General features: G+C 33.2%; 1 protein-coding gene across 1 annotated transcript in view; it reads right to left on the reverse strand.

Annotated features, from left to right (window-relative positions):
* Positions 1–14491, reverse strand: part of LOC133203504 (mucin-17-like) — a 28465-nt gene that overhangs the window by 10158 nt on the left and 3816 nt on the right. The window contains exons 2-5 of the mRNA XM_061339282.1: positions 14317–14408; positions 12374–12468; positions 1410–1518; positions 485–1215 (exon numbers count right to left, since the gene is read on the reverse strand). Of these exons, the coding sequence (XP_061195266.1) occupies positions 485–1215; positions 1410–1518; positions 12374–12468; positions 14317–14408 (1027 nt within the window). The remainder of the gene's footprint in view (positions 1–484; positions 1216–1409; positions 1519–12373; positions 12469–14316; positions 14409–14491) is intronic.

Genomic DNA, 14491 nt, shown 5'->3' on the forward strand with positions numbered 1-14491 from the left:
TATAAGAAAATTATCATCATTCATCATCCAGTATCAAACAAGGAGTGACATACAGTGGTGATTCTGTGAATTGGCAAAAATATCTTAAATAGGTTGGAGGTTGAGGGGCTGATGAAATATGGGTTTTACCAAGCACAAAATAGGTTTAAATGAGTGACGAAAATTGAAGTGTGACAGTTTATTCAACAACTTTTATATCCTGACCTGGTTGAAATGAACCGCCACGCCATTGTAAGGAAGTCTGAATCATCCCTACGTTTGGGTTTACCTTACTTGGAGATAAAAGCAAAAGTCTGGATGATGCAGACTAGATCAAAACATGGTTTAAACTATTTGAATTTTTTTACCCGGACAAAAACAGAAACAGATAGCTGCAAAAATAGAAAGTAACAAAATATCGGGAAACACTCATAAATATCAGATTCTTGGATTCAAATTAGCGGAATTCCGCTAAATATCGGAACAGAATCATCACTGGACGTACCTGAATCGCAGACTGTTCTAGTGTCTCTGATATTTGTTCCGCATCATGTTTCTTTTTCTTAGCTGGATTCATGATTGACTGTTTCTTTGCTGAACTTTGGCCTTTATTTGTCTCAGAATTTTTGTCCTGTATCCTTCTCTTTTTTGGAGAAGGACTTTTTCTTGTCAAAACTTCATTGCTCTGTAGACACGAAATGTCTGTACTTATTACATTTTGTCTCTCAACTGATACAAGCCTCTTTTGATTACTTTGCTCTGATTTACCTTGAACTTCTGAACTATTATCATTATTATTCCTGGTTTTTCTTCTGTTTGGAGAAATGAAGAGTTTTTTACTTCGATTAGCAGTACTCTGACAATCAACAACCTCTTGTTCTATCTGGTGAAGTTGACTGTGTTCCCTTGGATTGACTAACTTGTCTCTCTCTATACCTTTGCCTGACTGATTAGCAAAGACAGAACTAGACAGTCTTGAGTCCTCAGCGGTGGATTCAATCAGAATGTCACTATTAGAGCTTGGATTGTTTTGTGTGCTTTCATCATCTGCAGGTGACTCTCCACTCTCTTCACCAGAGTTGTCTTTCTTGCTATGGTGGTATGAACTATTGTAGTGTTGTGAATCCCGGAGAAGATCATCTGGACTATGAAGATCCACTCTAGGGATTGTGTTGTCTGTGAATTGCTCCCGATAGAGCTGAGATTTTCTGGGAGATGGGTACTGTTGAGATGAACCTGAAATATAAACTAGGTTTATACCATGTTATAATAAAACATTCATAACAGGGTTTGGGCTAGCATCTTTTCTTAGTTTCAAGCACACCATTCTTGCAAGTTAATAAGTTAGTAATGGATATACTCCAAATTAAAACTGATGGGCAACTTAAAAGTTTATGTTAAACAACTAAAGAATTCTCCAATCAAATTACTTGTGTTCATGAGAACTGGTACTGGGCTTCCCCTGATAACTTGTCTTCCTCCAGGAAGATGGATCACCTCTGGTTTTGGTGATGTTATAATCTCAGCACGAGGACTTATCTGGAGGGAGAAAACAAAAACGATTTTTTTCTTTTATACTTGAATGTACATAATGATGCTTGCATATTTGTACATTCATGGCAAACTGACAAAGTGTACTCCTTCACTTATGACTTTTATATTTCTACTCAGGACATATGGCCTTTACAGTAGATCCACACTATTGGTCACTGGTTGTATGTGGATTTTTTGGTACCTTTTTCTTTACTTAAATGAAAATTATATATAGAAATTTGCCTCACAATGATTTGTCAACTACCATCTACTGTATTTTTCTTTTGATGGATGCCAATAAAAATTTTAAAATTCTTTGTATCTTTAACTCTTGCCCTCTTGCACATTTATTGTTTTCAAGGACTGCCATTAGAGTATACTTTTCAGAAGAGAGTGACAGATAGAATTGATACACCTTACCTTAGTTCTAAAGTCATCTTCAGATGATGTTGGTTCATTTTCCCAATCTCTAACAAAAGTCCATTTTCTAGCTTGTACTTCCCTTTGTCTATTTGCAGAAAATACCATTATTACACTACATGTTTTTTGTTGCAATTCATCCATAAGAAGAAAACTTTATGCATGATTAAGTAGACGCACTATGAAAAAAATGATACCCCACCCCACCCCGCTCCCATATGAGTATAATGGCAAAGTTTATATTTTGCTATGGGAAACACCAAACATTTGTCCAATGAAAATGTAAAATAAAAGGTCACAATGGCACTATGTAATAAATATTCTGTGACAGTCTCATTAAATTTTATTCAGTGGTATAGGAGGAGTTGCTGATGAGAGATGGGTACCCCCAATATGACAGAAAGAATGGCAGTGTCCACATATTGATATGGGAAAGCAAAATATGAGTCTGATCGAAACGTACAATAGATGATACACAATGCCACTATGTTATAAAGATTTTGAGAAAGTTTCATTTAATTGCATTGAATGGAAGAAGAGGAGTTGCAGATAAGAGATAGCTACTCCCAAGGGTAACAGACATATGGAAGGAAGGATGTAGGGATCAGGACACCCCATCACTAAATATACCTCACTATTCAAGCGAATGGTATAAATGAAAGTAAAAAAAACTGTTGTTTAGTTTTCTATTGAACTTGTAACTCGACTGTCTTTAACCAAGTCAACTTGAACCAAATACATCAACTTTTAATCAAAAGGAGGCAGTTCACTCATAACCAACCACAGGCACCTGACGAATTTGGTTGGTGTACCCCCCCCCCCCAACCCCCTTCCTTCTGAGAATTTTTTTTAGACTTTTATAATTTAGCAAATATACATGAATTCCTACTTTATCATACCAAAATTTCAATATTTGATATAATTTTACATTTTTTTGTCATGTTTTAGAGATTGCCCTTTACAGTACATAGAGAAACAGAATATTGTAAACACACAGGGTGCCCCGCATCGAGGGAGATTTTCAACATTAACACAGCATTACCAATGAACTTTATGCAAGAGGCAGTTCAGGGAGATGTTTAGCCCAGAGACATAAATTTATGTCTCTGTTTACACCAGTGCCTGTGAACACTGGTGAACCAACTTAAACCAAGACTCTATGTTTTTGTGGGAAGAACTCAATTTGTACCTTAAGCAAAAACCTATAGTAACCTATCTGGTACCTGGTTTCAGGTTACAAGTTGGCTTTAAGGATTTTTCAAATGTCTTTTGGGGGCGCATTCGTCAGAGACCTATACGTCCCTGCAGGGACATTTAAATATATTTATTTAGAATTACGTCCTTAATTTAGCGAGCCAGAAAAAGTTTGGAAGCTGTCTGAAAAGTTATATTTTCCCTACCACCAGACAGTGCAATTGTTCAAGATTTAACAAAACAGTACTTACGAAAATCTTGAAAATCTTAACATATTGTTGTGTTTATGAAAGTCAACTTTCCCGCTATAAAGTTTTTCTACCTCAAATACTAGAGAGCCCTGGTAAAATTAACTCGTACATTTTTTGGTCGTTACGTAGCGCCGCAAGATTTTCCTTCAGTTGAAACCTTTTGAACTTAACGTTTTTTTTTTATGATAAAACAGCTTATACACGAAACTGTAGGGCTATAAGGAAGATAACTGGTAGGATTTATGGCTGTTCTTCATTTATTTTCATTGATAAAATTGCCGACTCTTGCATTATACATTATTGCAGTTTTAAAAGAAAGAAAAACCATTCTGTCGATGTTTGCGTCTTGTATGGGACTGACTATCTAAAGGTCTCCATTATAAAGGCACTGAGGTTTTAGGATTAAGCTTATGAATGTTGTATTGTTGTATCCCATAATGATAATCCTAAAACCTCAGTACCTTTATAATGGAATGGTTTTTCTTTCCTTTAAAACTGCAATAATGTATAATGTGCCATCTTTTTACAATAAGAACATTTTTCCTTCCAAATTTATGTTAAAGAAAGATAATTAATTCTTGCTGATTTTTTTTTTACAAGCACAGATACTGAGATACATGTAACTATGAGATATCCTGTCTAAAAAAAAAAATAGTGTTTTTTTAATACTCTCTAATACGAATTTAAAAGTATGATCTTAAGGGAACCGACAGGGGTTTTATTGTGTGAAAACTACTATAGAGAAACTCTTTAATTTTATACCATTTGTACCTTACATTGACTTCAGTACACATGCCAAGTTTAGTATTTTTCGGGGACCATCTCAAAATACAGGTACATTTACTATAGAATTATATAGGAAATTACAATTTTCTCTCATTTCGGAGCAAATTATACAAATGCTACTGTAGATTTTTTGCTCAAATTATATCATTTGATGAGTAATACCATATGAATTCTACCGTCTGGTATCCAGAGGGGACATCTCAAAATTCACGATGTTTTCCTGTTTTTATGGAGTACTACAAAACATGACAGATACCACAGATTTATATAAAAAAAATTATAAAAATGATTGTGAGATTCTCAATTTCCTATGTTTAAAATTTCAAGAGCATCTATTTTATACTTTTTATTTTATGACATAATTAATGATCCCTCTTAAAGAACTTCGGTAATTCATAACGTCAAAAACACACTATTACGACGTCTATCTACCCATCATTTTAAAAAATCGTTTTAAAAAATCAGTTATTTTAAAAACGTAATTAGATTTTTTAACCTGAGATTTCCTAATTTTGTTGATTTGAATAAATTATGTAAAAATAGTTGCTTTGAAATAGTAAATACGCTTTATTTTACTATGCTGCGCGAAGTATTGCGCAATGAAGACCCCAGTCGGCCACCTTATATATTATTTTCATACATACATGTATATGGAACGCCATAGCTGCCTGAAGGTCATTTTCATTTTATATGAGGTGGTATAACCTTTATGTGAAGTGGTTAAGTCATTATATATAGTGGTAAAATCATTATATTCAATGAAAACCTTATTATATGCAGTGGTTTTATCTTTATATACAGTGATAAAATCATTATGTACAGTGATAAAATCATTATATTCATTGATGACTTTATTATATGCAGTGGTTTTATCATTATATTCAGTGGCAATGTCATTATATGTAGTGGTTAAATAATGTAATGAAGTGATAGTACCGTTACATTATGCTGTAAAATCATTATATGCAGTGGTTTTCCATTATATACATTACTGATATCTTTCTGTGATGTGATGAATTCAATATATACAGTACAAACATAATTTGTGTGATAAAGCAATCATTACAATGTATGAAACCCGCTGCATGTGGAGTGCCAAGTTAACTTCATTCAGTGCGACACCTTTACATGAAGTGAAAAATCTATTATGTGCAGTACTAACATCATTATATTATATAGTAAAATTATTATATATATTCCTTAAATCATACTTTGCAGTGGTAACATCTTTATATGAGGTGGTTAATTAATTATATGATGTTGTTAATTTGTTATATGATGTTGTCAATTCTTTTTATGCATTAGTCGTTTCATGTTATGCAGTGGTAACTTCTTTATCATCCTCTAAACTGGTCCTCTTGCAAAAACATTTTTAAAAAATGCGCGGAGTTCCAGTTTAAAGAGTGTTTGAAAATAGGAAACCCGGGCCGTGGCAAATTAAAAGCCGGGACTATTCGAGATTTTTCAAATTTCTGATTTAAAATTTTCAGACTCTTTTTTAAGCTAATGTGTTTTCGCTGTAAAAATTGTATTTAAATACTTGGTATTATAGATTTTCTTTACGATTTTTGGTTTCAAGTAAAATTGGTAGGCAGTTTCATTTTTCTGATTTAATATTTTATCCATTGTGCTATAAGTACTTAGTATTTTAGATTTTTTTTTTGACGATTGTTGATTTCCATGTTGGTAAAATGGGTAGACTGGGTTGGCGATATTTTATGTGTGTGGTTTTTTTTTTTTTTTTTTTTTTTTTGGACATATTTGATAAAAATCTAATAAACTTAAAAATTATTCCGATGTTAAACACTGTATTTTAACTAAAAAAAAAACGTTTTCTTTTTGATAGTTATTTCTTTATTTGAAAATGCTATTTTTATGCAAAATACACATTTTCATTAAAAAAGGGATTATTAAACCAGATCCGATCATCCGGGAAGAACCTGGTGCAAAACACCATAAATCATTTCTAATTTCATAATATGCAAATGTGCACTGGTACATGTATCTATTTGTTAGTAGATGGAAAGAAACTGGATTACGTTAAATATGTAATTTATTTAATACTTTTTTCGAGGTGGGGGGGGGGGGTGTTAAATTACTAATATCAACTATTTATAAGACTGTTTCTAAGATTTCAGAAAACCTTAAATCACATTGAAATGCTTAAAATAAAAATTGCTGCATGAAAACATTTCATTTTCAAGTTTCATCTTTGCCGTCGCCAACGTGGCACGGTGATTAGAGTGTCTGCTCTAAGAGACGCGGAATAAAGAGTCAATCCTTACGTCACGGGTTCGAATCCGACAGTGGGACGTTGAGACCGGTCCTTCGTAAGAGACCGCATAAAGCCATAAACCGAGGTCCCGTTCCACAGTAGGTGTTGGCACGAAAAAAATCCCTCACTGCTCAATGGCCGTAAGTGTCGAGTATAGGACAAAATTTGCAGCTCTCCACTGGCAAATTGTGGCGTCTCCATATGAGTGAAAAATTCTCGAGAGGGACGTTAAACAGCAAACAAACAACCAAATTAAAATCATTTTAGCCTTTTTGAATAAAATGATAAAATTAAGAGTTATCCTTCAAGGCTGAGGATCGGATATCCTTAAACCAAGCAACTTACGCGTGATTAAAGTTTGACACAAGGCTTTGCATTAATAGTCCTATAATTACATGTATATGTGATAATTCTTTAATTAATTTATATTTTATCAAATAGCATGTAGATAATGAATAAGTATTTCGGATTTTTTATGTTTGACTTCCGGGAGATCAAATCCGATTTTAATGAACCATTGGCGTCGGAAGGAAATTGATAGTTGGGTGGCTAATTGAAATAGAAAAAAAATCAAACCTGAAAAAAAAACTTGACAAGCAAAAAAAAAAAAAAAAAGGAAAATTGTTCTTTCTCCAAACCCGAAAATCCTATTTCGGGGTTGTGGGTGGGTGGGTGGATGGGGGGGGGGGGGGTTTGGTCGAACATCTTTCAGTACCAAATTCTTTTAAACACTACCAATTACCCTTCTTTCACTACAATGAATCGTGCCTGTAGAAAGTGGGGAGGGGGGGGGGGAGGCTAGACCTACGCCCGAATTTTCAATGCCTATATTATGTCTACCTTTGTAAAAAAAAAAAAGAAAAAAAAGAGGGGGCAATACCCCCCCCCCCCCCCCCGGTTCCGACGCCTATGTGAACCGGTTTTTCTTAAACGTGTCATTTCACTCAAAAAATGCCTTTCAAAGAATGAATAATTTTTAACATCAGAATAATTTAAAAGTTTATAAGCTTTCTGTCAAATATGGCAAAAAAAAAACAACAACAAACAAACAAAAAACAACAAACAAACAAACAAAACACGTAAAATGTCTACTTGATTGCCTACCCGATTTACCAACCTCACGGGCGGATTCAGAGAGGGCCTATGGGTCCCCCCCCCTTGTGTCCAGAATATACATAAGATTTAATAAATCAATTGTTTTTTGGTTTGGCTCTGGGCTACCTACCCCGACCAAAAACTTGTCGGGCCCCCCTTTTCAAGATTCCTGGATCCACCACTGAACTTGGAAATCAACAATCGCCAAGAAAATCTAAATTACTAAGTATTTTAAAATTAAATGCAATTTTTACAGCGAATACACATTAACCTATAAAAATGAGTCTTAAAATTTCAGCACAGTTGATAAAATCAGGAAGCTGTATAATAGAATCAGAAATTAGAAAAATCTCGAATAGTCCCGGCTTTTAATTTGCCACGGCCCGGGTTTCCTATTTTCAAACACTCTTTAAACTGGAACTCCGCGCATTTTTTTAAATAAAACGACCAGTTTAGATGATGATGATAAAGAAGTTACCACTGCATAACATGAAACGTCTAATGCATATAAAGATTTGAGCAATTCATATAACAAATTAACAACATCATATTATTAATTAACCACCTCATATAAAGATGTTACTACTGCAAAGTATGATTTAAGGAATATATATAATAATTTTACTATATAATATAATGATGTTAGTACTGCACATAATAGATTTTTCACTTCATGTAAAGGTGTCGCACTGAATGAAGTTAACTTGGCACTCCACATGCAGCGGGTTTCATACAATGTAATGATTGCTTTGTCACACAAATTATGTTTGTACTGTATATATTGAATTCATCACATCACAGAAAGATATCAGTAATGTATAAAATGGAAAAACCACTGCATATAATGATTTTACAACATAATGTATCGATATTATCACTTCATTACATTATTTAACCACTACATATAATGACATTGCCACTGAATATAATGATAAAACCACTGCATATAATAAAGTTTTCAATGAATATAATGATTTTATCACTGTATATAGTGATAAAACCACTGCATATAATAAAGTTTTCATTGAATATAATGATTTTACCACTATATATAATGACTTCACCACTTCACATAAAGGTAATTCCACCTCATATAATATGAAAATGACCTTCAGGCAGCTATGGCGTTCCATACATGTACCTCATAATTTTTATTTCATATTGTGATAATAAATTATTGCTCTTCCTTTTTTCTGTGTCAAACTTTCTTCAGATCATAATCAGACATAAAACTCATTTCTGGACAAGAAAATTCAAATTGTGGCCCCCCTCTTTCGTGTCTTAGTGGTTGGGATGCAATTATTTATGCAGGCAGGTAGTATCGTTTTTGAAAGGGGGTGGAGGGCAGCTAGAAAATAAAACTGACAACTTATTTGAAAAAAAATTGTTAAGCCCCCCCCCCCCTTCAACCCCACCCCTAGGAAATTTGTCCTAACTCCAACATCTTATTTCGTGTGTGTCTGTATGTCCTGCCTTGTCTGTTCATCATACAAAAAAAGATATAATTTTTTATGAATAAAAGTTATGACAAAGATTAAAGTTTCTGAAAACTACATCAAACTTCAAGATCAAGGTCACGAGGACAAATATCATAATACAATCCGAAAGGTGTTGTCACAAGTAATGTGAAAAAAAATATGACAGCCTTGTCTCTTCTGTTGCAAAAGTTATGGCCAAAGTTAAATTTTTAATTAGTAGGTCAAACTTCTAGGTCAAGGTCATGAAGTCAAAAATGATATACATTTCTGAAAGGTGTTGTCATGGGTAATGTACATGTAAAATATGAAATCCCTATCTTCCCTCATTTTAAGTTATTACTAATGTTAAAATTTTTGAAAAAGACTGTAGGTTACGAGGTCAAAAAACAGAGTATATTTAGAAAGATATTGTAACAGGTAATGCACTTGTCAAACATAAATTCCCTATCATTCTCATTCAAAATCTATCAGAAATGATATGATTTTTTAAAAATTAGGTCAAATCTCAAGGTCAAAAGGAAATAAAAAAAACAGTAAATTTGAAGTCTTGTCATAGGTAATAAACATGTCAAATATGAAATATATGAGAAATACATGTATATCTTTTCTCATTCAAAAGTTATCGCCGGTATTAACATTTTTTAAAAGTAGGTCAAATTTCAAGGACAAGGGGTAAAAAATCATAGTACATTTGGAAAGGTCTTGTCACAGGTAATGTGCGTGTGAAATATGAATGCCCTGTCTTTTCTCAATCAAAAGTTATAAACAAGGTTAAAGTTTTTGTGACGGACGGACAGACTGGCACACGGATGAGATTTAATAATGTCCCTCGCTTTCCAAAAAGCGGGGGACAAGAACAATTTTCTAAAAAAAAATTAATAACCGGTATTTTTATTTTCTTTTTCAATGGGTTTAAAATAAATGTTAAGAGCGTTGTCGCCCGCGTGGTGCAGTGGTTAGAGCGTTTGCTCTAGAGTCGCAAAGTAGGGAGTTGATCCTTACGTATAGCGGGTTCGAATCAACTGCGGGACGTGGAGACCGGTCCTTCGGATGAGACCATATAAACCGAGGTCCCGTGTTGTAGTAGGTGCTGGCACGAAAAAGATCCCTCACTGCTCAATGGCCCTAAGTGCGGAGTATAGGTCAAAAGTTGCAATCTTCCACCGAGAAGTGCATGGTGGCGTCTCCATATGAGTGATAATTCTCGAGAGGGACGTTAAACAAACAAACAAACAAACAAACTTAAGAGGTTTTTCCCTAGTACATGCATGTACATTGCTTTTTGGAAACCTATTTCACAGTTACCAACTTCCACTTAGGTGAAAATAACATTTGGGAATATATAATTTTGGGTGGGGGTGGAGGATGCAGGGACCCCCCCCCCCCAAAAAAAAAAAAAAACTTCAGAACATAAATTTTTACTTTTAATTTAGGCTTAAATATTCATTGAAAGGCTGCCCTCAATGGACTTTAATCTCCCATCCCTAACTCCACCCCAACCCCAAAACAAAATTTGAAGTTTGATAGAATTCTCTTTTCGTTGGGGCTAGTCAAAGATTTTTTCAGCTGTCATTTTCCCTGATAATACACCTCTCCCTTTCAAAATATATCCTTTGAAGGAACCTGACATTATTTCTTTTTTTTAAAGCAACTAAAGTTGATTTTTAAAAAATTGAATAAATACGACTGGTAATGTTTATGTAACCCCGTTTTTTCACTGCATTTGGCTATACTAGGCTTCAGCAAATGCAAACAAGTAAGATGGCATGAATTCGAAATGCCTAATGAGTTTGTATCATTTCATCATAGTATCATTTAATTAAACAATTATTGCTGTTTTTTTTCAGTCAATACGATGATTTAGCCACCTTCGAAGTAAAATATTCACCTCGCCCTTCCGGCTCGGTGAGTATTGTACTCCTCGGGTGTCTAAATCATCGTATTGACCTCAAAACAGCAATAATTGTATAATATGTACAAGTATTTCCATTTGTACAGATACATGTACAAGTACTATATATATATATATATATATATATATATATATATATATATATATATATATATATATATATATATATATATATATATATATATATATATATATATATATATACAGTGAAACGGCAAAATATTTACGAAATTGAATTTAATTCAGGAAAGAAATTAATATTTCACAAAAATTATTGAATTACATAAACACTTTAAATTCCATAAATCCAATTGTCATACTGGCACCAACGCTTCTTAAATCACATATTACTAGTATAGCTCGTCGACCTCTGAAGTTCAGGACAAAGATTAGGAAATCTTCCAAGATAGGATAGTTTTGATGACCCCACTGATTGAAGATCTAAAATTCCAGATATATCTTGGTTTTAAGATAGCTTCTAAAGCTTGCCTGCTCTTTACTTTTGGTAGAATTTTAAGCAATCTTTGCAGGCAGGTAATACGGTGTCCATCATACACCAATGCCTACATAGTAAATGACGATGTAATTGAAATTATTTAATAATTTTATGAATCAATGATCCAAAGTCTGAAAGTTTAAATAGTTTAAATACTTGTCTTATTTATCCATTTATTTTATTTATTTATTTATCTTTTTTAACTATAATTTCATTATAATGACAACATTTTTAAAAAAATAAAATGCAAACAACAAATGGCTTTTATAAAGAAAGTTTTGTTACATTGTTCAGACACAAGAGTGATTCAACCCTAAATCAAGCCATATCACACAACACACTACAAAGAGAGCATTGAGATTTTTTTTTATTTTTTACAATGTACATCTGTAAACTTCTTAAACAACTAAGAATTTATTCAAACAGAAGTAATACATTAGTTCGGAAATATATAATTCTTTTTCACATTACACGAACACACACAATATACATTGGATGAAAATTACCTCTGACAATTAACGACACAACAAGTTAATTGATATCATACATCAGATTTCTTAATAATACTTGTTCACAGTATATATCATTTGTAGTCCTATAACCACTTTGTCTGTGGAAGACCAATCCTCATCAGGAATTATGAAGGCGATCCATCATTTCATATCCGGTCATTTTTCATTCGAATCAAGATCGGCCATGTACGCCCTCTGACAAAGGTATTTTTTGCGTTTTTCTCAGATTTAGACCTATGCTTGCTGACACGCGTTTTGAGTACAGCTTGCCTAAAAATAAAATTGTACACAAGTTTAATAAAATTATACATACTGCTATTATGGCTGACGTAGTTTTAAAATATGTCATTTTTACAGTATTTAAGATTCAAATACCAGCATATTCGACTTAAAATTGTTACTCTATCTGAGGAAAACAAATCTTTTATCCATAAGTACTTACAATTCCATTATTTCTGATACAAACACATTCATTTCCACAATTGTCAATTGTTATCTTGGAGCCCAGAGGTATAAACTGATTGAATGCATCGCATCCTATGAGAAATTAAAAAGAAATTACAATATACAATTTATTTTTCTTACAGTATATGCCATGTTGTAAATTTTTAATCAACCAAGTGGCAGTGAATACAAAACATTGTCATGATGTAAATGTTATGAATTCCATCAATTTTTTTTGTATAACGGTAATAAAATAGGTATTATGGGAATTGATTATCAATGGTTTAAATCATACTTAACCGGAAGGTCTCAGGATGTGGGGATGTTCTTTCAAAGGGAGAGGGAATTACTTGTGGTGTACCCCAAGGGCGCAGGTTGGGTCCTTTATTGTTTTAATGTTATGTAAATGATATGTTAATTAGTATATGAAGACGCTTATCCTATATGCAAATGACAGTGCCATCTTGTACTCAAATAGAGACCCAAATGTGATCTAAGATAAAATTGGTAAGGTGTTACGGAGGTGTTCTGAGTAGCTCATACACAAGCTCTACCTTCATCTTGGAAAAACAGAGTCTGTTCTATTCGGCCATACCCGCAAGCTAAATAATGAAAGTCAGCTTGAGGTCAAATGTCACAATCAAAATTCTAGGAAGTATTTCAAAACAAAAGAGTAAGTTTCTTTAAAAATCTGAACCCTAAAACTACATGCAGTATTAATTGCGATATCTTAAATTCAACAAACACACTCTGTGTATAGCTGATCGAGTTACCCATAGCCTGACACCAAATTACTAACAGGAGCTCTTTGACAGAAATGATAATACTAATAAGGATGCATCTAATTTTAAGTTAATAGAGTCAGGGCTTTACAAACAACAGTTCAAATTTTATCGCCATGTTCTTTTACACTGGAATACTCTGCCTTTGGGAGTTAAAAATAAAGCTAACACAGCTACACAAAGTAGCTCAAGAAGCTCGAAGGAGGGAAGGAGGTATTTACCGGTATATAGATGTATAACATTTTATGATGTAATAATACAGATTTTTGTATTAATTAAAAAAAAAAAATAAACAATGGCTATTACTTCAGGTTAGGAAAAATATCTGATAATCATTTTTATTTATTTATTTTTTTTTTTGGACCGCTTAGTCATATGTAATTACATGTAATCAATCAACATGTTACAACCCAGAACCCATTGAAAATAAGCAAGTTTTAAATATTGCTTTAATGGGATATCATAGGCAAAGATAGATTAAATTATTATGATTTGCATTATATGTTAAAAGGCCTGGCTCCGGGGCCATAAAACTAAGACAAGCTCACTTTTGATTTCAGTCTAACTCCTACGAAAGGAATTAATGGTGGAAAAGTGAGACTGAGATCAAAACTGGGCTCGTCTAAGTTTTATGGCCCCGGAGCCTGGAACCCGTTTTACAAAAGAACTTACGACTAAGACCAAAAACTTAAGATGATTGTAAAATCTTGCACAATTAATGATTATATTACAAATTGCCTGCATAAATATATCTACTAAATTCTTTTTGAAAAGATTTAAACCATTTTCATAAAAAAGAAAGTTATTTGTAAAATTATTGTTTGGTCTAAGTCGTAAGTTTAGTTGTAAAACAGGGCCCTGGTTTCTGTGATATGCATCCGTTTAAATAATAATGATAGTTATAGACTGTGATTTTATCTGGTGTGCCAAAAATACATGTACAATCCCACTATTAATATTGTTGATTTAATTTAATGTTTAGCAAGTTATTTCATGCTCTGCCTGAATAAAGATAATAACAATAGTCACCCGGTAAATTCAGAATTTACAACGTGATACATAAACATGAAGCTCGCTTTAAAATACTAGTAGATGAATAGTAGATGAATAATATGCCTTATACACATTGTGAGAAGTTAATACTGGTTAGGTTCGGTACCTGGTTGACACTGGCACGTGATTGAATCTGCCCAATCAGGACAGAGGAAATTTCTGTTGTATGTACACTGGTTCCCAGTCCGACAGTCATCACTACAAGACAGAAAAATATAATTGAAATTCAATGCAGTATTTGTTTTGTACGCTTGTCATATATACATTCACATTTATAGTCA

Source organism: Saccostrea echinata, unplaced genomic scaffold, assembly GCF_033153115.1.
Source record: "Saccostrea echinata isolate AGI-Se365-2 ecotype Australia unplaced genomic scaffold, CSIRO_AGI_Sech_v1 ptg000002l, whole genome shotgun sequence".
Classification (NCBI taxonomy): Eukaryota; Metazoa; Mollusca; class Bivalvia; order Ostreida; family Ostreidae; genus Saccostrea; species Saccostrea echinata.